At 42.2% G+C, this 27,495-nt stretch overlaps 1 protein-coding gene across 1 annotated transcript in view; it reads right to left on the minus strand.

Annotated features, from left to right (window-relative positions):
- Window positions 1-882: 882 nt before the first annotated feature.
- The window catches only part of RAB8B (RAB8B, member RAS oncogene family), a 30,073-nt gene continuing 3,460 nt past the window's right edge, over window positions 883-27,495 (minus strand). Inside the window, exons 2-8 of the mRNA XM_066592300.1 lie at window positions 19,138-19,198; window positions 17,277-17,337; window positions 15,776-15,853; window positions 13,472-13,561; window positions 11,492-11,557; window positions 11,064-11,114; window positions 883-9,540 (exon numbers count right to left, since the gene is read on the minus strand). Coding sequence (XP_066448397.1) covers window positions 9,448-9,540; window positions 11,064-11,114; window positions 11,492-11,557; window positions 13,472-13,561; window positions 15,776-15,853; window positions 17,277-17,337; window positions 19,138-19,198 — 500 coding nt within the window. The 3' untranslated portion in view covers window positions 883-9,447. The remainder of the gene's footprint in view (window positions 9,541-11,063; window positions 11,115-11,491; window positions 11,558-13,471; window positions 13,562-15,775; window positions 15,854-17,276; window positions 17,338-19,137; window positions 19,199-27,495) is intronic.

Genomic DNA, 27,495 nt, shown 5'->3' on the forward strand with positions numbered 1-27,495 from the left:
TTACTATAAAAGGTAGGACTGTATAAAGGTGTAGATAATATAGGGAGGGTGATGGAAAAGCAAGGAACCAAAAGAGGTTTGTGTGTTAAATTCCACAGAGACAAGTTGTGTCTGTGAGAAGTCATCATGGTGGTCTGGACTGGATAAAAAAAACGGAACTGAAGAACTCCAGTCAGACAGGACGTTACCTGTGACAACTCTATGTAACAGTACTATATATAAAACAGTATCACATACATGGTCTGTAAAACACCTGTGTAGAGCTTTTAAGCTTTTAACCAACGTTTTATGGCCAATGTATTCACTGCTGATTTACTGCTGCTTGTGCCCAAGGGCTCACATAAACCTAGCGCCAGCCCAGCCTGAAAGACTCCCTATGGCACCAAGGAGGAATAGTATCCTCGGTCTACTGGCAGGTTGTGACAGCCCTACTCTGCATTGCGGTAACTGCATTTCATTTCAGTGAAGATGTTCTTTGATATGACCTTTTGATATAGAATTTTTCTTTTTGCAGGGGGAGGGAAGTTACTGCCTTCACAACATGGGGTATATAACATGTTCATTTTATAGTACAGATGGTTGTGGTTTAAACAAAAAAAAAAACAAAAAACACAAAACCTATTTTACCACAATAAATATAAAAGTAGAAAACTTTGTACCTTAGGATTTTTTAAAGATTATTCCTAAACTTTTTTTGTAGCACTAGGGGGCTAATTATGCAGTTGCTTGATTACTTTCACATTTGTACAACACCAGCAAAATAGAGAAAATGTGGCGAGTCAGTGAGTGAGTGAGTGCGGGATAGATTATTTATATAATTTTTGCAAACTGAATCATAACAAAATTCAAGAGAGGTGGTGAAACTTTGCACAAAAAGGCAACTAAAATCCCAGAATATTTATTAGGTTTGCAGAAATAAAACATTTACCTCACATATGAATGAAATAATAATATACATTCAGTCATTAAAGGAAATGGGGAGGGACACACCGCCCAAGGCTGTAACGAGCTCTTGAGGATCAAAGGTGCTTGTACATTTTAAATAGCTCATATGTGATCCAGTGAGTGGTGACGGCAGTGACCAAGTGGCTCTTCTATGCACCATCTACAGCCTCAGTCAGACAAACCATCTCTTCTTGGGATGATTGCTACAGAAAATTTAGAACATAAGCGGCTTTCACATTAACAAAAATACTCAACACATTTTGCTTCATACAGTCAAAAAGAAAGTAAAATATTTTAAAATGAGCTATTGTTTGTTTCCATGCACATATATCATATACAGTGCAAAGTAGTGATACTTGCTCCTGAAGCAGTAAGAAGCTCTTTCTCCCATATACAGTACATCGACGGGCACAATCTAAGCCTGCCCAGTGCATATTCATCACATATGCTTCCATACATATACCACTGGAAGGTCATCAATGGCTGTGATGGGACAGGGATATGTGCGACTTGCTGAGCGACTAGTAGAGAGCTTAAGAGAGGTTCCCTGGCTAAAATGTATTTTTTGTATAATGTAATAAATCCAAGTGGAGATTAACCCTTTCCAATCCACTGTCTGACGTCTAAAAACATTCTGATTGAAGGCTGTACAGCTCCGATGTCGGAAGAAGTCCGGCAGGGTATTCTTACTGTAAATTACTGGCCGCTCTGTTGTCGGAGGCCTCTCCAGCATGTCCTATACCGCAGTACTGGCTCTAGCCAGCAGTTGGCGCCATTGTATAATTGCAGAAAGAAAAACCCCTAGGAAACCCTGAATCCAAAATTGGATTGCAAAGGGTTAATGGTTTGGTTGACCGCTACCAAGATGCGTTTTCCTTCTAGCAGCACAGTCCTAGCTCAGCTCTCAGCTTAATCATTTGCTTTTCATTTAAATAGCAAAATTAAAATGTAGGCTCAGTACTCTGAGAAATAAAAACTAGCAGAAGCACTAGTTATCTCTTCCATTGTTAAATTGGAGAGTGACATGGTGGCAGAAGTGGGCAGTAAATGGCTACTCTAAAGCCTGTCAATATAGAAGAACATCCTTGTTGGGGATAATCAAGAAGCCCGGTAGATCAGTGGTGATCTACATTATCGTATCAAAAGCAATTGGACACCTGAGGAAGCATTAAAAGTATTTATTTCCATATGTTAAATCTTAGTGGGACCTCTTTTGGCCCGAAAGGCATTGGATACTCTCCATGGCATACTTTCTACTACTGAGTCATAAACTTCAGTGTTATTCCCTTCATTCATCCTGCAAACATCTGAGGAGTTCTCTCAAGGAAGATGCATTGTTTCATCTACAATGGTGCAAGAAGAGTCTTCACTGGACAGTTGAGCCATGGAAGAACGTTCTATGGAGTGATGAAACACACAACTCCATCTTCATATCAGATGTTAGCACAATGCACTTGGGCAACAGGCATTTCCCTAACAGTTAACCACAGTGGAGGTTCCGTTATGTTCTGGGGATGGTTTACGTGGCATGGTCTTGCTCTGTTGGTTATAGTGCCAAGAATCATGAATACAGAGGTCTACCCTGACATTGTAGACAATAATGTGTTGCTGACAATGTGGCAATACTCTGGAAAGGGTCAGCAATACTTCCAACACGACAATGCGCCTCGTCACACATCCAACGCTGTTTTATGTTGGTTTTAGAATATAGATGTTCCACAATTGGACTGCACAGAGTTCCGACCTAACCCTACTGAACATCTTTGAGTTGAACTGGAATGTCAGGTCAAAAAATATGATCATTCATCTCCATTGAGAGAACTCGCCAGACATTTACAGGATGAATGGAGGGAAAATACCAGCTGAAGTGTATCAGACAGCAATAGAAAAGTATGCCATGAAGAGTATCTTATGTTATTAGGGCCAAAGAAGCCGCACTAAGTATTAACATGTAAAATACTTTTGATTCTTGCTCCGGTGTCAAAATACATACGCTAAAAGTATCTTCGATCAGTAAAGAATTGACATAAGCCTATTAACTTCAACTAATCATATAGCCATTTTATAGAGGAAACAGTTCCCCACAAAGTCATTTCCTGTAATGCATCGCCATTTACACACTAGTAATTACACAAAGAAATGTCTTATGAAACAGATCAGATAAATTTGAAATTTATACCATTTTACCAATTTACAGAGATTATCGTTAAGATGCTTCTTCACTCTGCACTAGTCTCAAAATGTACTAAAACAAGTGAATACAGTGGAGCCTTTAAAACAAACAAAAAAAAAAAACATTTCCAGAGACTTTTTTATTCCAGTTCCACCACATATGATGCATATCAGCCATCATCTTTAAGTAGTGGTCTTAAAGAAGTTTCACAATACGCAACTGAAGCATTTCCTTGTGATTGCACTAGAGGACAGTGGTATACTGAACACAAAAGATGTCAAATTATAAGCCCCATTTAAAATAAAGCCAGTATTAAGACAACCTTCAAGGGTCTATACGCAGTCTGTACAGCACTGTCTTACCACCTACATGAACTATAGGCTTCTACATCTATTGATCATCGGTGAACCTGCAGTTTAAAGATAACTTAAAAATGCACATGGTCCCCCTGCTCTCCTTACAGAGATTTTCTGCTTGCTCTGGAGTTGCCATGGTAACAAACTAACGTCTGGACAGTCTGTCATGTGACCATCACTGTTAACAAAACAATGCGCGTGGTACTCAGAAGATCTAGTCTATTATTAATGCTACCATAACAACTCCAGTGTAAGCACGATATTACATGCATGCAAGTCTGTAGCATAGAGAAGTAGTTAAAAGGTCACGCCAGCGATTTTTTTCTTTCATTATGCAGCTATACCCACCCAGTATATATAAGTAAGCTAGTGTTACCTTGGTTAATGTCCTCTCTATCTGAAACTCCTGCCCTCTTTCTCCTTAGATAGTCATGCGATTTCAATTCTGACCAGTTCTGATTTACTTGGTGTCATGCCCTTCTGAAAACTAGTCCGTTTCACAATCTGAGTGATTCTGTTGCAAGAATTCTATTCACAGAAACTACCAAGGAGGGGAACACACATTTCCTGTCACGGTTACTGATGAGGACGCCACAGCTGTCACACAGTTATAATAGAGGAGATCACAGCTCACCTTGCTGACTATATACTTATGGTCTGCAGTTTATTTAGAAGAATATAGAAGTCAGACAATTAGAATTAAACTGCCCCCCCCCCCCCCCAGCAAGCAGGCTGGTATAGCGAATGTTGTGCTGATGCATTATGCAATTGATATGAAAAAGTAAAATAAAACCTCATTCTCAAGATGGTGCCTGATAAGCATCAGAAAGGGGGCTGCAATGCATGAAAATGGCTGTGTACAACGATTCCTCCTCCAGAATGTGACAATTAGGTGAGGGGGGGGGGGGGGTAGCAAGGATGGAAAAGTGTTTTTGCTGAAGTGGCCCTTTAAGTAGCTGAAGGCCGTCTCAGGTGTCATTTATGTCCATGGGGAATAGAGGAACAGTCACGTTAAAAACTTTCAAACACAGCAGACTGCTATTAATGTGTATAGGCAGCTATAAAAGACCAGGAATGAGAGGAAAGCTCTTTGCCAAGGCAGACGACCAGGCATGAACGTTCATATGCCGGACCATCAGCCTAAGCGATTATGTCCATGAACAGTCAATGGTTATATGTTGGCTGATGGCTCAGCAGTTTTTATGCTTGTGTAGAAGAACCCAACAGTAGCACAGGCACAAGTATGAAGAGGGGGATAGTTAGTCTCCATACTACGGACCCCCTGCTTCATGTAAATGACAGTAATGAGTACTGGTCAACATTACATTAGCTGAATCACACATTAAAGTAGAAGGGCTTTAAAAAGGGAGTGTCAGCAGTTGCGCAGATGCAAAACTGCTTATTGCACTATATAGGGGCAGGGGAGCAGGGCTGAAGCATACCTGTGTGTGATGATGGTAGCACCATGACTGATGCAAGTTGATCATCTTCTCCTCCACAATTGCTCTATATGGGGGGCTTCTTCCCCAAGTGCTCGGCTCTCACTCCACTGAGCTGCTCCACAGCTGCAGTGCAGCTATCCATCAGTGCACATTGGACACAGAGGGAGAGCAGTTGAGTAAGAAGTCCCACATCCAGAGCACTTGTGGAGAGGAATCCAAGTGAATGTTATTAGAGATGAGCGAACGTGCTCGTTTAGAGCAATTACTCGACCATCACATCGCTTTTTTCGAGTAACTGCCTAATCGTGCGAAAAGATTCGGGGTGCGCTGGGGGTTGCAGTAGGGCGTGGGAAGAGAGAGAGCTCCACCCTGCTGCACCCCCCCGAATCTTTTCGCCCGAGTAGGCAGTTACTCGAAAAAAAGCGATGCTCGATGAAGTAATTGTCCTAAATGAGCACGTTCACTCGATGCTACCATCATCCTATACACAAGTGAGCTTCAGCCCTGCTTCCCTGTAAAACTGCACACAGGCTCCCTTTAAGACTAATTACCTACCAAAATGAAAAAGGGTTACTCTATCCAATTTAAAATCTCCATTAAAGTTGATCTCTAATGTTTCTCAGCAGAAGTCTGCTCACACGTCCAATTAAAAGAAGCCTCAAGCGATGGCTCTGCTAATAATTGCTTAATCAGAAGGATTTCCAAGGCCTTGTCACATTAGGGCCATGGTAACATGCTAAGAGATAAATTGCGCATTTCCTGCATATTCCATATTGAACACCTGCGACCAAGCACAGTATGTTATATGTGATGGAATGTTTTAAATGCACACGGCAGACTTTACTGCTGTGAGTTTTTAAATCTACAATCTTGTGTGTTTGCTGCAACATAGAAGGTGAAATCTCTAGCAAAGCCCAGCAAAATGTGCACGTAACTTGCCACAAAGCAGACATGTTCTGCGCACGCTACATACAGGGCCGCAGCTCTAAAATGGACAAAATGCAAAGCAATACAGCAACCGCAGTAAAGCTGCCTTTTTATAGGTTGCCATGAAAAAAAATTAAAGCTTGAAGATGACTGGTTATTATGGGCTTATCATTTTTACATAAGGCTCAGTGTTTGGAGTATACAGTATGTAAGGTCCAGACATGTTGGCCATTTACTCCAATTGTTTGGGTTCCTATGGTACCATGCTCTTAAAGGTCTTTGGCAGCACTTTTTTTCTTTTACCCCACAATATACCTTTACAGAAAGATATTACCAAATCATACTCTAGAAAGCACAACCACGTCTAAATTAAAGGGATTAAAACCCAAACCCAAAACCCTTTGTCACTGTTTAGGATGAACCTGCTTCTATGCGCTAGAATGGAGGGGCCGCTGTAAGAGTGGCTGCCATTCTGATGAACTTTTAACTGTCCTTGTATTGCAAGACAGTCAGTCTGTCATCTGAATGGCTGTGCAATAATAATGCATGCCCATGCAGCAGCAATGGGTTTTTCTGTCAAAATCAGCTGTTGGACAGGAGGACGACTGAGTGATCAGCTTGTTCACCCTGGCCATGGTAGACGGAAAGTGGCCATCTCTGGTGGAACATCCCCTTTAAAGGTTTCCCTCCAATGTTACTCTCCTGCCCAATGTGGACATCAGGTGTTGAGTCTGGACAGACATCTATCTAGGATGATTTAGTGAATTCTGCACTGAGCAGGGGGTTGGACCCGATGACCCTGGAGGTCCCTTCCAACTCTACCGTTCTATGGACAGCACATTGCGCGGTACAGCTCATGAGGCAACCATACAACACTCAGAGTAAAATGCAAGGGTCCTAGTAATTAGAACAGGAATCATGCACAGTGTGTCTAGGTGTCATACAGTTGCCTTGCAAACTAGGTCGTCTAGCATGAAGCCATGTCTCTCATCCAGTGCCGGATATCACGGGAGTGCAACATTAGAGGAACACTTTGAGCCTTCCTGGGCAGAAAACAGGGGCTTAATCGTCAAAATTCCATCCTGCCTTTCTATATTAAACAATCCTTAGATTTTCTTCTTCAAGCATAGCTTTATGTGAAGGATGCAGGTTAAATGTCCAATACAATCAAAGCATATGCAAAAGTATCAAGAATGATTTGGTCATTTGTACATCTAAGCTCATGTCAAACACATCGATGATAGTAAAGTTTGATCACAAATAACTAATGGCACTTTTAAAGGATGTGATCTGTCTGACATCTTGGGTGAATTAAGACATGTATTTTTGTAAAAAAGGGGGGAAAAATGACTGGAAAACTGCAACTATTTCACAGACCAGAAGTTGATAATTTAAGAAAAGAAAAAAAAAATTTGAATACTGAAAAATGCACAAAATAGGAATAGCAGAGAAAACCGCGAAGAATGCATTGGGAGCAAATCAGTAAATTAATACTTTCAAGCCATGTTTTTTACCCACCAATAGAATGTGCAAAATAAAATTAAGACATAAAATCAGCAGCTTTAGATTTACAACAGACTGACGTCATCCAGGGCACCAGCCCGCACAAGCTCAGTTATGTAGAATGGCGAGAGACATGGCAGTAAGAGGCTAGTTATGTCTCGGGATGTGCAGAATGTATCAGGCTTTGCTGGCTCACAGGGAATTACCAAGTATATAGCTCTCACATGCTAAAAACACAAAAAAGCAAGAACAGAAGTCAGATTCCCAATGGGTTGTGTCTTCAACCAAGCACAAAAATGTTTTAGGAATGGAACTTAATTCCTTTAAAGGTTCATACAATCCTATTGTGGTTTTCATAAGTCAGTTCCAAACAATGTAATTCGCTATACTGAACACTTGTCCTTCAGAAATACAGTATGGTTTCTCCTGGCCTTGTTCCAAATCCCCCAAGTCAGTGCATATATGTCCTCATAAGAACATGAGCTGATCAATCATTGATGTAGTAAAGCATCGTCAAGATCTACGCATTGAAAGGGTGCTGGGGTATGAATTTATTGTCTCAACCAAAAATTATCCAACCCCTCTGAAACAAGAAGAAAAAAATATATATATAGTAGCAGGTGAACAATGAGTCTGAATAAAATATATACATATAAAATGTAAACCAAGAACGTTGAGAATTAGCTTTGGTTCCTCTTGAGGAGTAGTCCCTTACAAAAATAAGTACCTCTACACAGTAATCTGTCAGAGGTTCCTTAATGTTTTTGTAAACTAGAAAGTCTTGTATATAACAGGTTGTCCAACCTGTTGTCCAATAAGACTGGCAACGCTTTACACCCATGAAGTGTGAATAGGACTAAAGCTGCCCAATGACACGTGGAGCACTAATTTAGCCCTATAGTTAAAAATAAAAAAAATTGAGAAATTGTGTCTAAGTTGGTTTCTAAGAATCTGCAGAGACCTAGAATTATTTTGAAAGTTCCTCAGGCACTGCTAATAGTCTCAGGACCCCGAGAATGGTTTACCTACTGCTCCTATGAAGACATGGTGAAAACACTTAGTACTTGGGAACTTTATTAAAACTATTTTAAGGTTAAAAGTAAAAAAAAAAAAAATAGTACTAAGTTATTCACTTATATACAGTCTACTGCCTCAAAGGAAATCTAGCAAGGAGAAAGCACCTGCTCAGAAGCAGACAAAAGACTTACTGTGAGAGAATTCACATTGAAGCAGGACCACGTGATGGACGGCAAGTAAATTATAGCATGGGGGAAGAAGTCAGCAAGGGTATTCATGGAGTGGAATTAGGGGTTAAGCGAGGAAGCAGAAATGTAGAGGTCACATCTAATAATTGCCATGAACGTATAATGACCTCCTTGTAGGAAGTGCTACAGTGCATGATCTAAGGGAGTCAGAATGGGTTATACACATTCATACCAACTAAGTATACATTTCCTATCTGCGTTACTATTCATGTGCATCAGATTTACTTTTCAGTATGGCTCAATTTCAGATACATAACAGCTTAAAGCAAATCTCACTGCCGTCGTGTGGGATCTGCCAATGACCCTACATCAAAGTTACATTTTAAGCTAGATTTGCTTGTCAAAACGATGTACCCCACAACAGTCCCTTTCATCATTTGGTTCCAATACATTACAGAGTTCACAGGCAGCAAACAGCAGATGGAAAATAAGTAAGGCCACCATGCTTCTTCCAGTTAATAAAATCTGTAATAAACTGACTGCATCACAGCCTTAACCAATGACTACCGATCAGGAGACAGAATAAGATTGGTTTTGTGTAAGACAAGAACCTTTACCCAAAATGGAGCCAAATAAGAAGAGGAGGGAGGATTAAGCTTTTGATATCAGTCTGTTTGTTCCTGTGTGTTCTTTCCAAAAATAAGAAAAGGCTCCCCAATGTCATCTTCCACTCCAGAAATCCGTATCAGCAACTGTCTGATATCGGGTGCTTTCCGCAAACAGCAAGTTTATTTTTTCCCCGTAGAGGCCTTTTGCAGCACCTGCGGTTGGCGAGGAGCCATTCAATCAGCTGTGCCACAGTCCATCTCTTTCTCCCATTAGCGTGCCTCAGTTCATCAAAGTAACACACAACGGAAGAAACTGCTTTTCTTTGCCGATTTCTCTGTAATTTTTACAGGACCTCCGCCACCGGGAGTGCTGCTTTCATTCTGGGAAAAGGAAAAAAAAAACAAAAAACAGAGAAGTCTAAGATCTAGGAAAATATATCAAACAAGGCAATACAACATATCCCACTGCCTTAAAGACTACGGACACCTTTGCTCACCATTTCTCAAATTAAGGAATTTTCACTCAGGTAATTTTGGTAATTGTAATGAATTGAAATGGAATTTAAACTATGGAATGAAACTACTTTGGCATTTTGTTCCTTCACCTGCAGTATCCACAGTACAAGCTAAAAGACTCATTTTCTTATAAAAGCCAAAAGTCAGTCACACTGACTTGTCAGGTTCTGTAGCAACTGAAGGGGGTGGGGAGAATATTTAAAGGGGGATTCCCATCTTGGCTTTTTATGGCGGGGATGGAAAATCCAGAAGCTTTGTTCCCACCACCTGTCGGAAAGAGCCGAGCGTTTAGTGCAACAGGTAGCCATCGCGGTGGTTTCCCCTCTTAGCTATGAAAGGCTGAGATGGGAAAACCCCTTTAATTTCCAGGCTCCAGCAGAGAAGGGAGAGAGTGTGTGTGTGTGTGTGTGTGTGTGGGGGGGGGGGGGGGGTCGGAGTTGTTAAAGGGAATCGGTCAACAGCTTTGTACAGCGCTCTGAGGGCAGCACAAGGTAGGTACAGTCAAGTCGATTACAGTGATACAGTATTATGCGGTGTGTATCTGTGCAGTAGTTTGAGAGAAACTTGCATTTTATCAATAGCAGCCAGACAGAGGAATACTACTTTATATTCATGAGCTGTAGCTAGCCACGCCCACCAGCCACTGATTGACAGCTCTCTCTCTATGCACACTAATAGGCAGAAAGCAGTCAATCAGCGGCTGGAGGGCAGGGTGGATGGATACTGCTAGCTTCAGCTCATGAATATTGATGATCACTTCTTGTAGTCCTCTATGTGGCTGCTACTATTATAATGCAAGTTTCTCACAAACTACTGCACAGATACAGTCAGCAGACATATCACTTATCAGCTTGTGTTACTCTCAGAGGAGGCTGGGAAAAGATAGTGACAGAATCACTTTAAATAAAGCTTACAGCTTGGAGAGGTGTAAGCGGCAGTTTTTTTTTATTGCACAATGTACCATCTACATGAAGGTAGCCAGCGCCATCTGCTTGTAATTAGAAGCATTGGCCGCCAACAACCAGCTCCTGTCCTGCAACACTTCATTTCCACTTCCCTGCCTCTCTCAGCTCCTTGCATCCCACTTATACAGGAAACCATGTCCATCAAGAGAAGGGTGAAGGGTGGTTAGCACAAGGACACCATTAAGAGCTCATATATAGAAGATCCACAGCACAACTTCCAGGCTACTCATTTTTGTATGTAACCTGAAAAGGTATGCCATGGATTTTCTATATATGGATATTGCCCAAGATATTTTTCACCAAACACCCAGAATTGGGAGTGCTGAACCAAATTTGGTTATCACATGGAGTTATGTTAGGTCATTCTGGGGCGTTTTGGCAATGGTCACTTAAGAAAAAAAGTCAAGTTCTACTGATACAAACCATTTTTCTGTTGAGTTTTGTCATGATGTCACGACCAAGGGTGATAAATGCCTGAAAAAAAAAAATTAGAATTTTCTGTTCCGATCGTGTTCATAAAACTGACAAGTTGTTCACTTTACCTCTTGTAAAGCAAATGTGTAACTCAAGTACTTATTTAAAAAAAATAAAATACTAAAGAGGCTGCCTAATTAAGAGCTCATATAGGGAAGCTCCCATAATGCAGCCGTCCGCCACCAACATGGGTAGCTGCCAGCATTTCCAAGCTTACTTTCCAGTGACAAATGGAATATTGCATAGTGGCAAACACTGAAATAGATCAGGGAATTGTTGTATAAGCAATAACCCAGTATACATATGGAAACTTAACTTGGCTCACTAAAGGGTGAATTTATTTACTACAAAGGGTATTGGAGTTGATCGGTTCTTACCTCTTCCACGTTGATGCTAGATTTTGCACTGGTTTCAAGAAACTTAATTCCATAATCAATAGCAAGCTGGGATTAGAGAGAAGACACAAAAACACAATGTAAAAACAAACAAACAAAAAAAAAAAAGGAGTGCATTCAGCTATATCCTATTAGCTGCATTACTGTGGGCAACGGGGAACACAAATGTGCCCTTTTCACAGATTAAACCCCCCCCCCCCCACTCCCCCCCCCTTCCCCTCCTCCCACCCAACCACTCTCCCTAACATATACCATCTGCTGCAATGATTTTTGGAGATTTCTGGCCTGGAATTAAAAATTCCAAAGACTCAGAAGCTCTTAAAAAGTCAAAGCTTAACTGGAAATGTTTCACCACCCTATAATGTAAATTGAGATTAGGTAGAACGCTGTAAGCTTACCATATCTGGGAGTTACCCTTTATGGGGCCATCTAGCCACTAATAAGTAAAGCAACATGGAGTGATTTATGCGGCTAGTCTAATTTATCGGTGTCTTCGCTGGATTGGATGGCTTCTGTCAACAATGGCTAGGCCTTGAAATACATGAAGCAATTGAGGTCAGACGTTCAATGTCCCTTTAGCAGTTAAAATTCCTCTTAAGCGAACTTTGGAAAGTCATATGGGGCACGCAGGGGAGGGGCATAGGAACTTAGACTTAGTGTGTCTGACATGAACAGGGCAGCCTGGGAATATCTCACATCATTATATATTATCAAGCCTCTAGACTGGCTAGACTATTCCAGCTTCATTTTCTATTTCAGATCCCCTTGTGGGTAGAATTAGGCCGGCTTCACACAGGTGAGAAAATCGTGATTCACGGCCTGACAGTACCAGGCATTTCAACTTCACAATTTTAGTTAATGGCTTAACAGGGGGTTTCCTGAGAATTGGTGACTTAATAGATACAGTCTGAAAACTACAGAAATACGCAAGATTAGATGCCAGACTATGAATATTTATCAAATCTCACACTGTATTAAAAGCCGTAAAAGGCAATAATGTTTGAATATATAATCTGTATAATTTTGGATTACAGGGCGAATACGGCGACTGTTTTGGTTGGTGTCGACTGTGGATCTTTTTTTTTGTGGTATATATTTTTATTCTGCAATTTTTCTTTACTTGTTTTTGTTACTATTTTTTAAATCTATTTTCACACTTTTCAACTGTAGCTGGGGCATCGATAGGAGCAAGAGTTATAGGTGAGAACATGCAGCGGTCATGTGGTCACTGGGTCACATAGCGGAACTAGCACTTTCGCTTTAACTCTTAGCACATATCGAGCACTTTAAAAAGGAGAAGGCAGAAACTGTTAAAAAAACACTTATCCTCCGGGTCCTTGGCTGCGTCTGACAGCTGAGGACCCGACCTGCTCGATTGCAGAAGAAGAAGCTTTAATCTTAGGCCATATTTTTACTATAGGCCGGGATTAAAGCCCAGGACCAAGCGCCATAAATCTACCGCGCTTGGTCATTAAGGGGTTCAAGATTCAATACAAGGCCTTGTTAAATGTTCACTTACTATATATTTTTGGCAGCTAGAAGGACTCTGGCTAGGAGCTGGAAAACTAGTTCCATCCCAGTAGAGTCGGTTACGAACAAAGAATGATCGGCTCACCAATATGATGAATGATACTTTAAGTTTGAGGCAGTCTGGTCTCCCTGAATATCATATATGTGGACTTCCCTGGTGCAAGTTTTTCAGACTAGGTGACAGCTTTTGACTTCTCCGTTTCTTCCACTCCCCCTCCCTTCTATACCCTCGTCTATCTGGGCACTTTCTGGCGTGCCAAATTTGAACTTAGATGTGTTTTTTTGTGCAGCGCCTTACACTAAAGCAGCATTTGAATCTGCATTTTTGATGTGTCAATCATTATGTTGTGCTCGCTTACAAACTGCCAAGGAGAAGTGCAGAGTAAAGGGGCAGCAGGATATTGTCACAGTGAAGGATGGAGAATCACCTACCTTTTCCCCTCTCTCCCTGGATACTTGTCTCTTCTCATTCATGTCACATTTATTGCCCAGGATCATTCGCTCCACATCAGACGAGGCATGCTGGGAAAGAACATCACAGACATGTGACTTATTTCAGTCTTACACACTGTGACTATTTAGTTCAGACTATTATGCTCCCCAATGTTGAGCCAGAGGAAGGATTCGATCTTTATTTTAGAGAGAAGAATAAAATGTATTCCCAACTCCAAATCTGACAATCAGAACAAATCCCTGGATCAAAAGCCCTTCTCAAGTAATCATTGACTAGAACATGTAATATATATTAAAAAAAAAAAGCATCCAGGCTCTTTTAGCGAGTTCCATAGTCTCACTGCTCTTACAGTGAAGAACCTCTTATGTCAGTGTAGAAACCTTCTTTCCTCTAGATGTAGAGGGCGCCCCCTTGTTACAGTCACAGTCCTGGGTATACACAGATCATAGGAGAGATCTCGGTATTGTCCCCTGATCTACTTATGCATAGTTATTAAGTCGCCCCTCAGCTGGCTTTTTTTTACAGTGAATAACCCCAATTTTGATAACCTCTCTGGGTATTGTAGTCCGCCCATTCCATTTATTATTTTAGTTGCCCAACTTTGTACCCGCTCAAGCTCTGATATGTCCTTCTTAAGTATTGGTGCTCAAAACTATCCAATTATTTTCTCTTCTCCGCAGCGGCCTCTCTCCTCTCTATGGGGAGAGATAGCCGCAACGGAATGCAGATGGCGAAAGCTTGCAGCTAAAGGCCACAGATTTTGAAGCTGCACTTTTCCAGCAGAATTATCGCGGTTTTTCGGTGCGTCCATTCCCCGAGAATCCTGCTGGAATTCCGTTCTGTGTGACCCCAGCCTAAGTGTACCTGTCCGAGTCATAATGCATGTTTGTATGTTTTAGTTGCCTGCGCTCTTTCTCCAAACACAAGCTGCAGACTAGTTGTGTGCCCGGTTTTTATCTAGTCTTAATAAAATGTAATTCTTTTACTATAGGTCTATAAAGATTTGATATCGTAGTAATCGTACTGACCCGTAGAATAAAGTTATCATGTCATTTTTGTTGCAGTTTATGCACCGTAGAAACAAGACACACCTAAAGATAGTGGAATTTTTTTTCCCCCATTTCCCTCCACTTTGCATTTTTAAACATTTTTTCAGTACATTATATGGTACATTAAATAGTACCATTGAAAAATACAACTCACCCCGCAAAAAACAAGCCCTCATACAGCGACGTCGATGGATAAATAAAAGTTGTTTTTTTTAAAAAGAAGAGGGAGGAGGAAAAACAGACAATGGAAAAAAAAAAAAAGAGCCATGTCCTTAAAGGGGTTGTCTCACGCCGAAACGGGTTTTTTTTTTTTTTATTCAATAGGCCCCCCGTTCGGCGCGAGACAAACCCAAGGGATGGGTTAAAAAAAAAAAAAAAAAAAAAGTTTATTACTTACCCGAATCCCCACGCTGCGGCAACTTCTTTCTTCCTTTACCAAGACGGCCGCCGGGATCTTCACCCACGATGCACCGCGGGTCTTCTCCCATGGTGCACCGTGGGCTCTGTGCGGTCCATTGCCGATTCCAGCCTCCTGATTGGCTGGAATCGGCACACGTGATGGGGCGGAGCTACGATGACCAGCTCTCCGGCACGAGCGGCCCCATTCACCAGGGAGAAGACCGGACTGCGCAAGCGCGTCTAAAAACGCCAGAAGACAGCGAATTTAGACGGATCCATGGCGACGGGGACGCTAGCAACGGAGCAGGTAAGTGAATAACTTCTGTATGGCTCATAATTAATGCGCGATGTATATTACAAAGTGCATTAATATGGCCATACAGAAGTGCTGAACCCCACTTGATTTCACGAGACAACCCCTTTAAGTGGTTAAAGGGTTAATGCCTACCTGCATTTTGCTAATCAGGAAATATATGCATCTTGACAAATAGTTTACCCACAATGATACTCTTAGAGCAAACGCAGCGTGTGACATTTTCATTGTGCGCTTTCATTACAATGTAACAAATACACAGAGTTGCGCTAAAAAGCCGAAGCAATTAAGCGGTATTGTACAAATTACAGCTTTAGCAGCTTTCATTGCTGTGGGCTGGTGAATGTCATTGTCCTAAAACTAACATTTTAAGTTCCATTGTCTTTTACATTCCTTGCATTTAGCTGGTCCAGTCCCGGAGCATATAAGAAATCCCAGCATTACAACATAAATCACATTATCAAGATTTCTAAAGATACACTAGAGGAACTGCCGAGAGAAAGAAGCAAATCATCACTTACTTCTTCAATATTTCTTATCCAGTTCTTAATGTTGTCAAATGACTTCTCATTGGTGATATCATACACCAGCATGATACCCTGGAAGATGAAAATACATTTATAAGCAAAACAAGCCCATACATTCATTTGAGTTTGGGGATAAAAATAGGTCCGATAGGTAGGGGTCCGACAACTACTGGGAGTAAAAGGTTTCTGTGACCCAAAATCCACCTGGAGGCGCCCTGCATCACCAACTTATGAACTAGGAGTTTTCCTTCTTATGGGCCATTTACATTAGGATTTTTCCATCCATCCAAAAAAATATACATATTAAAAATGTATTGCTTGACGTACCCATTGATTAGAAATGGTCAAACATAACCCATAGGTGCATACCTTTGACTACTACATTTGAGGGTTATTTTTTTTAAATTTATCGTGGACAGACAATACTACACTTTTCAATCCCATAATTAACAAAAATTAAACACATGGAAACTATAATATATATTAAAAGAAAGTTGTTCAACTACAAAAAAACTTTATTAAGAACAAAAAAGTTTACAGTCAAAAACTTTTTTATATGAAAATAGACACAAAAACGTATACAAACATATGGGTAACAGTTTAGCATAGGTTTTATAAACATACAGGTATGCTTAATATGGCATGCGTTTGTATACCTTTCTTCTTGTACGTTCAATGTATGCATTAGACATACGAGAAAATCCTAGTATGAACAGCCCCCTACTGATCACACCACTATCTTTTAGGGCTAAAAGGTAACCAAATCAATAAAGGGGGCATTCACACAGTATTTATTTACGACACGCTGGGGTTACGTCAGGAGGTTTCCTGAGCAGAAAGTAACAGAGCCATTGGCAGTTAGTGAAAGGGACACCACTTTGGTGTCAGTTTTACAAGGCTCTTTTCAGTTCCACTATATTTTAATTATAGTATAGCATAGTCTACTACACTATTCTATACACCAAATGCTGCAGGTTGCAATCCATGGCGAATCTGCAATAAAATCTACGCCATTTTGGGGTGGACTTCGATGTGGGTAATCTGTAATCTACCATGTGTGAACATACCATATAAGGGTTTTCCAAAGTGAGGGGGCGGCCCTAAAACAAAAAGTTTACCGTCTCCCTCTACACCATAACCCGCAGTAGTGTTGGATATTGCAGCTGTTCCCCATTTAAGTGCATAGGGCTGAACTGCAATGCCCAGACATGTTCCAAGGAAGTGGAGCCACAGCTAACTTTCTCAAGTCCCAGATATCTCCTTTAAGAAAATATATTAAAATGTACATAAATCAGGGTGGACAAAACAAGGAGCCATTATACCAATGTAGGAGAACTTTCATAGACAAACAGAAAACAAAAAAAAAAAAAGTTAGTCACCGCTAGCAAATGACTCCGTACAACAGCTGCACGGCTTTCGGGATTTGTCCAGCCCCTATAATAGACACACTACATGTACAAAGCAGAGGGCTGTAGAGAAAGAACTGGACACTCACCATGGCTCCTCTGTAATATGCTGTAGTAATTGTACGGAAGCGCTCCTGTCCTGCCGTGTCCCTGAATAGAGAGCATGTGTCATCAGACAGAAATAGTCAGTCATTGGAATTCAGATATTTTCAATGTTGCGAATTGTCAGACCTCTGAAAAAACGGAGGTCTGGAGAGCGATTGTGATCATTTCAATGGAGCTGCTGGAAATTGCCAAGCACTTGTACTCTGCTATCTCCGGTAGTCCCACTGAAAGTAAATTAGGCAGCACTGTACGCGCGACCATTGCTCCATTCAATCTTCCCCTCACAGCAAGGGGTGCAGTACGCCAGCTGGGCTCACACGAAAATGTGAAAGTCTCCCTCACCGGAACACAGCAAGTATGCAATGACATGCCCAATTGCTGCATGCTGCCAATCCCCATGCACTATCTTGGCATATATGCACATGTAATACGCACCAAGATACAGCATGCTGCAATTTTTTCCAAACACCACCAGTAGCCTGATACAAACCAATGGACTACTGATGTTGTATGCGTGCAATGACAATATGCCCTGTGTGAGAGCAGCCGGAGGAGGGGGGAAACAGGACCCCTATTCTCAGCAGTGAGACCCCCACTCATCATAAGGAGTTTACCCCTATTCTATGGATAGAAGATAGGCTATTAAAGAAGTCCAATAATTATGTATCAACTATGAATCACGGTGCATTAAAAACGTATTGTGCAGTCCTTGCCAACATCACTATCTGTATACCCAACTCCTTCTCAGTCATAGGACTGGGGGAAAAAAAGCCCTTCTTGATGCCAGGAAAATAAAATTACAATGCACTACAATTTATGGTTCCAACCGATCCTTGGAGGTAAATAACATGCTCTAGAACGGAGAAGATTAAAGAAAGAGCAAGGTCACGGCTTTGATGTGCAATTATAAGTTCAGGATGCAGCGTAATAACTCCTTACAGACCACAGATCTTATCACAGCAGTATGGTTTTAACAAACTGAATAGAAGTTACATATGAATGCCATTTATCACCTGCATAATAGATCAGAGGGCATCTTGTTAAGGGATTGGAAGAGAGTCGAGAGATAGTCGTCGACCAAATGAGCATTCAGTCAACAGCCATCTAAAATGTATAGTTAGCTTTGATCATAGGCATGACCGCCTCATATTACTACATTAATCAGATCAGAACTACCAGTGTCCTGCTAACCTACATACCCAATGTCACTGGTTGTAATACCGGTCAGAAGTAGAAAATATCAAAACTAGCAATAGACTTGTACTTAAAAGGGGTTCTGTCATTAGAAAAGAAAATACCCATTCCTCCACCAGGCAGCCTTCTTACAAGTTTTTCTCCTCACCAATCTTCTCCTGGCTCCTGTAGTCCCCCGGGTCACCTCACCTCCAGCCAGATCGATCCCCTTCTTCCTGAGACGAAGCGTCCATTCTCGGCATTCTTCTTCCTGCAGGTCAGTGTACCCAGTCACTAGTGATGTAGCATTTACTGCCTAGCAGGGATTGCCAAATCCTATGCTGGGATATTCCCGAGACTGCGCATGCGCGCTGTCACAGCCAGTGTTCATATACTATTGCTGCGAGCAGTGCGCATGCGCAGTCCCAGCATCGGGTTTGGCATTGCCTGCTTGGCAATGAACACTACATTACTAGTGAGCGGGTGCATTGACCTGCAGGAAGGAGAAAGCAGCGAACGTACACTTCATGACCGGAAGAGGAGGATCCGGCCGGCTGCAGGGGAGGTGGCCCGTAGACCGGAGGAGCCTGGGGAGGAATAGAATTTTTTTTTTTGTAACAACAAAACCCCTTTAAAAAGAAGTTTACTTCTACGGAAACTTAATTAACATACCATATCTGAAGCTTGATCTTTTTTCCATCTAATTCTATTGTGCGGATTTTAAAATCAATGCCTGAAGAAAGAAAAAGAAAAGAAAAAGAATAGACACTTATTACCAATATCGTCAATTTCACTTTATTACAAAGCAAGCTTCATGTGAGCCAAGTTTTGTCTCGGACGTTTCACCACAGATTAGAAAATACAAGAGCTCATGTAACGGTAGTAAATTTACTAAGTAGACATTACAAAACTTGACATAATGGCTCTGAGGATGCACTGATAAAATAAGTGAACCCCATACGTGTTTAACCAGATTTCTACATCACACACACACACACACACACACACACACACACACACACACACACACACACACACACACACACACACACACACACACACACACACACACACACACACACACACACACACACACACACACACACACACACACACACACACACACACACACACACACACACACACACACACACACACACACACACACACACACACACACACACACACACACACCTGCTTCTTTATTCGAGGCAGGAAGTGGCCTGTGTGCGTCATGGTTTGTACAGAAAGTCAAGAGACCACTTCCCGCAGTTCCTGCATAGCCCGGCCTCAGTCTATTTTCAATGCCGCAAGGTCAGGTTTTCATCATGAAACCAAGAATGCTAAAATGAGCAATACAAAAGAAATTATACTGCCAAGATCGGACACTATTCACTGCGTAGGTTGCAAAATCAGAAAGCTATAATTGAGAATCTATTACTGTAATCCAATTATGGGCTTTTTTTTTTAAGGCCAAATCAATTATTAAATGTAACAACAGGTTGGAAACTGTCAGAGCAATTCACTTCCTAACTATACTTGCTATATGGGTTATGAGATCTGTAAGTCACGGTCGGTCAGCACAGACAGCAATGACATCACTGATAGAAAGCTTACTTCATATAACCAACGTACATCTCTTCATATATGAAATAAGTCATGGATGCAGATGTTCAATGGCTGCTTATAGACTCTGAACTTTCACCAACTTTAGTCTAGAAATCAATGATGGAGAGATAAACTTCTGGATGTCACACCACTGTGAGCTGCAGATTTACATTGCAATTCATTAAATGGATATTCACCTCTCAACAATGTATTCCCTATCTACAGGGAATAACTTGCCAATTGGTGGTGGTCCAACCAATGGGACCCCCATCAATACATAGAAACAGTGAATGCTTAGTCCCAAAATTTTGACAACGGTGGCTGCACACAAGCGCAATTGATTTCGATGGGAGTTCAACCGCTCGGCAATCACCGATGGTTCCACAGAAATGAATGGAACCATCTGAGGTAGAGTTCAAGCGCTCAATCTTCAGCACTTTCTACATACATACCACCAAATGGCACTGTGGTATGCATGCCTGGCCACTGCGATCAAACTTCAAGGATGCACCAGGCGTGATTTCCCAATGTTGGGAATAGCCCTATAAAGCAACCCTCTGGTTGTGGACTAACAAAGAAGGCCACACTGCTTCTCTGACTACTTGATGCACATGGTGTATATTTGTATGCATTGGTGGTCTAAGACACTGCACGCTGCTCTGACTGTCTACTGCTGCTCATATGGGCAGCACTTGCCTATCAAAACAGTGTGTACAGTCTTTGACTCCAAGGACGCACACAAATACACAGAATGCATCAGGTAGTCAGAGAAGCCATCCTTGTTTGTCTGAGACTGGAAGATCGCTTTAAAGGGATCTATAGTAGAGTAAATCTCCTGATCCATAAATCATTGGCCCTTTAACAGAAGCCAAAAATCAGGCAAACGAATGTGGATACGAACATTTGTTCCTGATCCTTAGTCCATGTAAACATGTTCAGCTGACAAGTGAGCAAACATTCGCGTGTCAGCTGATCACATAATTTATGCAAGCAACAATGTTCCGCAGCAGCACATCTCTCCGTGGAACTGGGATGTGCTGCCAAACACAAATTGTATGGGGACGGATGAACGATTCGCTTCAATGGGAACACGGGACATAGAGTAGGCCATCTCGCCTAGCATAATTGAAGTGAATGGAGCTGTGGTTGTTGGGGACAACCCATGGTTGGACTCCCTGGATGACAGGTTATACCTGTAACCCCTCTGAGTAAGCTTTGCAATTCAGTAATGAATCTGTGGCATTGGTTTTTAGTTGGTTAGAAGAATACAACAGCTCTGCTATTCGAAACGCAACAGGAACCCAAGAGAAGGGAACCAACACAAGTGTGAACACGGCCTAAAAGCATCCATCTCTGTTCATGGACAGACAGCATGCTCTAGGTTCCTTCACACATCAGAGGATTCTGCCAGTGCCATACATCAGGATTTCTGACACACATCAATGTATAAGCTTATAGAGGCACATAATGCCTCGGCATATAGTAGGGTAGTATACTTTATACAACATAACTAGGTGAATAGAGCATTATGGATATGTGTGACATACGCTGGAAGCTTTCCCATAGGGCACTAAACAGTGTGAACAAAACCTTATTTACAGAGGGAATGAATACCACAGCTCTACAATATAATGCACAGTCATGAGAAAACTACATACACCCTCCTTGAAATATACGGGCTTACACATCAGGCCATACTAAAGCGCCAGACATTTGTTATTCAAGTCTTAAAATTAGGTAAATAGAACCTTAGAAGCAGTGTGTGAAAAATTAAGTGTGTGTTCCCCCTGTCACACTCCTAGCTCCCCATTGGTGGAATAGGTAAAGGTCCTGCAAGGTGCCTGAATGAATAGGGGACATTCACACGCCGCCGTGTCTCTTACCCGCTGCAGTGCTGCCCCCCGTATTAGGAGCCTAGGTGTCACTGTCCTGCTGGGTCCCTGCTTCTGTGAAGCGCGCTCCATGTGACTGTCCCCCGATGCTGTTCGGTCCCTTGCCTTGTAATGCAGGCAGGCGAGTGGGGCGCGCAGCTTTGGGATGCCTGGTGTTCTCCAGCATGGTGCAGCCGCCGGTGTTAATTGTAAGTGGCACAGGCCTTCTCGCCTCCCTGCAGCGGCTCCGATCTTCTAATTACATCGAGTGGGGCTTGCACGACACAGTCTGATCCTGGACTGTGCGAGCGCCGCATAGGACAGTCTCTTCCCCCCCGGGGCTGTTGACTCCCGTCACTGCCCGGTATGTGAAAGCAACATCGGGTGGGGCATGGGCTGCATTTTGTGGGGCGCCGGCGCAGCAAAAGTCATTTGCTGATGCTTTGGCCTCACTGTACCAACACTGAGGGGGGTTCCGCTTTGTCACTTGCTGGGGAGGAAGGCAGTTTCAGCTGTGGCTGTGCGCTTGCACCAGGGCACGCTCTCTGTCTTTTCCTTGAACTTTTAGTCGGCTTCCAGTTGCTATTGGCTTGGCTGCTCTGCAGCCAATCAGCATCAAGGGGGCGTCACCCCCGTCAATCTTGACTCCACCAGGACTTCCTGGTGGCGTCAAGATACACTAATACCACTCCCATGAAAGCAGTAAGGGTGTACTACCTTTTTTTTTTTTTTTCAATGCTTATGCACTTTGGCTTAGTTTATGCTAGATAATGACATGGTGTAATTTGTCATGTCATGATAGTGATATATTCGTTACTTGAGATAGAATGTATTTACCCAATTTTAAGACTAAGTACCAGATGTTTTTAATTAAAGTCCCAATACATAAAACCATAAAATTCAAGGAGCGTGTACTTAGTTTATGGCTGTACTTTAGTGTTAAATTATCAGCGATTACTGGAAATTTTACATTTAGAGCAACTCACAATGCTAAGAGATAGGAGGAAATTTACTAAGCCCGGCAAGATGCTGAGCTTAGTACGATTTCTGCCGAAGAACCGTGTGCTTAATACATAAAGAGGTGCATGCCTCTTCATGTATTCAGCGTATTCCCTGTGCCTTTAGAGAAACGCATGCCAGGGTCAACCTGACATACATTTCTGGTAATAGTCAAGTCAGTTTCTAGAGTAAAATAAACATAAAACCGTCAGTCTGGGGTGGGTACATCCCCTCCTCCCAATTCAGAAAAGTGGCAGGGCCGACGCAGAGAGGAAACAAATTGCAAATTCTTGCGCAAATCATTTTACAAACATGCCCCATAGTCTCGAAATAACTAAAAAGGAGGGTCACTGTATGAATGAACATTTTCTTTGCATTGCATGCGTCACATCATTAAATGACTAAATCTCCGATAACTTTAGACTTCAACAGGGGAAGACACATATAGATAATCAATGACTGCATTATATCAATATACTACATGAGTCACCAATGTGGACGCTGTAATGTTCTTACGAGGATTTCTTTACGGTGGCAGCAGGAAGTTAGTTCTAAATATTCACAAGAAATCCTGTAAAGAGAAATCTTGAGGGCTTCTAGAGGTCGAGGCGAAGGCAAGAGGAAGGAGATAGTTTCAGAGGGGAACATAATGGAGCTCTACTAGTGCATCTATGGAAATCCCCCGAGACATGGGACAGTGCTAGTAATGTACGACCACTACAGCAGTGCTACACAGAAGTGAGAAGTATGCACAAACCAATGCTAAAGAAATAACACACATTATGGCACGGATTAAGCAGCCAAGGCAGACTGACATTTTACCCCTGACATTTCAGAAACCACTTCTAGGGTTAATTCCTGTATGTTCTGCATACATTGAGAATAGATGGCTAGTTCAGCTTAGCATCTCCTGGTGTACTGCATAGGAGTGGGTGTATATGCAGTGTTACCATGGAGGAAGAGCTCGAATACAGCCACCGTGAGTCATCACCGCTCAGACAGCACCATGTACCAACATCAATCGCTTAATACATGCAAATCAGACAAGGGTTTGAAGAAGTCATTAAACTGTTAGCAGAACACAAAGTTTACGACTTTTTGCTTATTTGGACCAAATGTAGAAAATTCTACGGTTTCTACGTGCCAAAATGTAGCCTATCCCCCAAAAGCAGCACATGAATGTAGGTGCATTACACGGGGGGCACCATGGGCTTTATCATACACTGTGCTATAATATTAAGGGCGGCGGTAACATGTGACGCTATTGAATGTCCCAAGAAGCATTAGATCATCTGATAGGTCTAATCTTAAAATGTCCGTTTATCACTTTTTAGCCTTACAACCGTTCTGCAATGTAGCTATCCTAATAGGCCTGTTCCATCCTTTTCCTTCCATCTTGTATAAATGGATGGCATTAGTGTAAGAAGACTTCTGTAGGGCCAATATGTGCTGCACTTAGCAGTTAGGTCTCAGAGTATACCACCATGGGTATGTATGGCTCTGTAGACACAAGCATAAAGATAAATGTTCCAGCAGTAGTGGAATGGAGGGAGAATAGACTCAAGTGCTACTGGCTACATGTGGGCAGCAGACTGGGTACAAGTCCATTTCTCTACAATAGCCAATAGGGTTAGGGTGCCACATACCAGGTAACTATGATATACAAAAGCATCCAACAATCTCACTGGAGTGCTCCGACTACAGATAGTCATGGTTTAACAGTAGAATGTACCATCAATGAATGATTGAGGGAGAGCTTATCTCATGGGCTTATCTCCCACTTAACACCACTCCTGACCTGGCGTAATATAGGAATGGTAAAGGAACCCCATTAATTAAAATGGGTCTGTGCCACTATACCAGAAACGCCCAATTGGTTAACCCCTTAACACCACAGGACATATACTTATGTCCTATGGATGACAGGGGTTCAGAAGTGAGCACACGCCATCCAGCAGCGGGAGCCGGCTGTGACAGAGCCAACGTCCCACTGCAACAGAAGGGATCGGTGAGAACACCGATTCCTGCTATTAACCCCTTACATGCCGTGACCAATGTATATCGCAGCATGTAAAGGGTTCACAGAGGGAATGCAGTCCCTCAGTGATATCATGTAAATTGTCAGGCCTGCCATGGCCTGTGATTGCTATTGTAAGCGATAATGCATTGTAGTATAGAAGTACTGCAATGTATTACCATAGCTTTTCTGCTTCAAGTCCTCTACAGGGACAAACAGCGCATAAAAAAAAAAAAGCCAAAATGCTTATTTTGTTCATTTAATCTCCCAAAAGAAACACAATAAAAGTGATAAAAAAAGATGTACCTACCCCACTATGGTACCCATAAGAACTATAACTTGTCACTCAAAAAACAAGCCCTCACAGAGCTCTGTCGATGGAAAAATAAAAAGTTATGGGTCTTTGAATGTAACGAGTTTAAAAAAAAAAAAAAATATATAGGCTTTTACTGTGCAAAGGTGGAAAAAAATTATAATACACACATATATAAAATTTGGGTGGTATTGTAATTCTACCAACCCGCCATAAAAAAACGTATCATGTCATTTATGCTGTATGATTAAACACTGTACAAAAAAAAAATAAAAAATCCCTCAAAAATCAAATGGTAGGATTGATGGTTTTTTTTTCTCCCTGTCCTCAAAAAATAAATAAATAAATTTTAAAAAAGGAAGAAAGGTTTTACATTATATGCACCCCCAAAATTAGTACCTATAAATAATACAGTTTGCCACTCAAAATAAAAAGCCCTCATATGGTCATGTCGATGTAAATATAAAGGTTTCATGGCTTTTGAAAAGTGCAGATGAAAAAAATAGTCACATCCTTCTGACCAAAATAGGCCATGTCCTTAAAGAGATCAGCACCGTCTTTTAGCCACATAAGTTAAGATTCTGGGCTGAAAGTAGGTGACCCGCTGAGTCTGGGATATATGTTATACTTACTCCCCCACCCCCTGGGCGTGAACACTGAAAGCCGCTGCTCAGAACTATAGAAGCAGAATAGGCGGACTACTTAGTACGATGCTCACTACCTTGAGAGGCGGCTTTCAGTGCTGACAACGGACTCAGCAGGTCACCTACTTTCAGTCCATAAGCGTAACTTATAGGCTAAAAGTAGGTGACAGATTCACTTCGACAGTTTAAGAATGGAAGTGCCAGACACAGTCCATTCTTACTAGCGAGTGTTGCAGTCTCAGTGGTCGGTCAGGACGACATATCCTAGTTCCATGTAGTAGGCTCAGTAAGGGGAATTCAAAGTTGAAGAACAGGATAGAGTAAACCATTAGAGAGCCTGCCTGATGGATATGACCGAATGCCATTTTGCAACCTGCCATGTATTAGAAAATGCAGTCCAATTGCAAATATGTTTTTATCCTATAATACACGCAATGCCGTACAAAACATTGTTCAAGAGATGCCCACAGCATTGAAAGTAATTGATGAGCCACTTGCAATAATCTTTGAAATTCCTGGAGAACAGGAGAAGTCCCAGAAGATTGGAAAAGAGCAAATGTTGTCCCTATCTTCAAAAAAAAGGGAAGAAGGTGGAGGTATTAGTGTATCTTGACGCCACCGGAAGTGTAGGTTGTGTCAAGATACTAGGTGCTTGACAAGGGGTTGACGCCCCCTGTTTCTGATAGGCTATTATTACTGACCATGACAGCAGGTCCTGGAACTCGGAAAACACAGCGGTCTCCTCAAGTGAGTATACCCGTGCTGACCCCGCTGTGTGTGTAGGCGGCAGCGTCCTTGACGCATCAGCGCTGCACCTGCGGCAGTGTCCCTGGCGGCGGCTTACCCCCAGCGGCGCCTTCTTCCTCTGACTCTTCCTGCCGGCAGTGCTTGCGGCCTCCCAGCAGCAGCGCTACACTGATAGTGTACAGCGCGGCACCTTCACTGACTTATTCCTGTGACTTTTCCCGGTGGGGATGTCTGCAGATACAGGCCTACCGGTAGCAGCGCTACAGTGACTGTTAGCAGCGCGGCACCGGCGGCAGTGTCCCCAGTGGCTTCTCCCTGTCACTGTTCCCGCTGTGAGTGTCCCCGACGGCGGATGCATCGGCCTCCCGGTAGCAGCGCTGCAATTACTCTGCCTTCCCTTTAGCGGGCCCCCTGTGAGTGTCCTCGCCGGCTGCAGTTTTAAGATTATGGCCTGCAGCTATTAGTGCATCTTTTAGGGCTAGCAGCTACTAAACACTGTGCTGCTAGAACCTTTGACAACTCACCAATCAGGAGCTAGGGGTGTGACAGGGGCTTGGCTGTATCCAAGTCCTCTCAAACCCCTAGCTTCCTGCTGGCGTCAAGATACACTAATATCGAAGGTTGATGCAGGAAACTATAGGCCTGTGAGCCTGACTTCTATACCAGGAAAGATCTTTGAACAAATTATTAAAACAGTATGTATGCAAGTACTTGGATAAAAATGGAGTAATTAACCAGAGCCAGCTTGGGTTTGTAACACACAAGTCATGCCAGACTAATCTAATTTCCTTCTATGACAGAATCACCGACTTAGTTGATCAGGGAAATGTG

The sequence above is a fragment of the Eleutherodactylus coqui genome, chromosome 2, assembly GCF_035609145.1.
Source record: "Eleutherodactylus coqui strain aEleCoq1 chromosome 2, aEleCoq1.hap1, whole genome shotgun sequence".
NCBI lineage: Eukaryota > Metazoa > Chordata > Amphibia > Anura > Eleutherodactylidae > Eleutherodactylus > Eleutherodactylus coqui.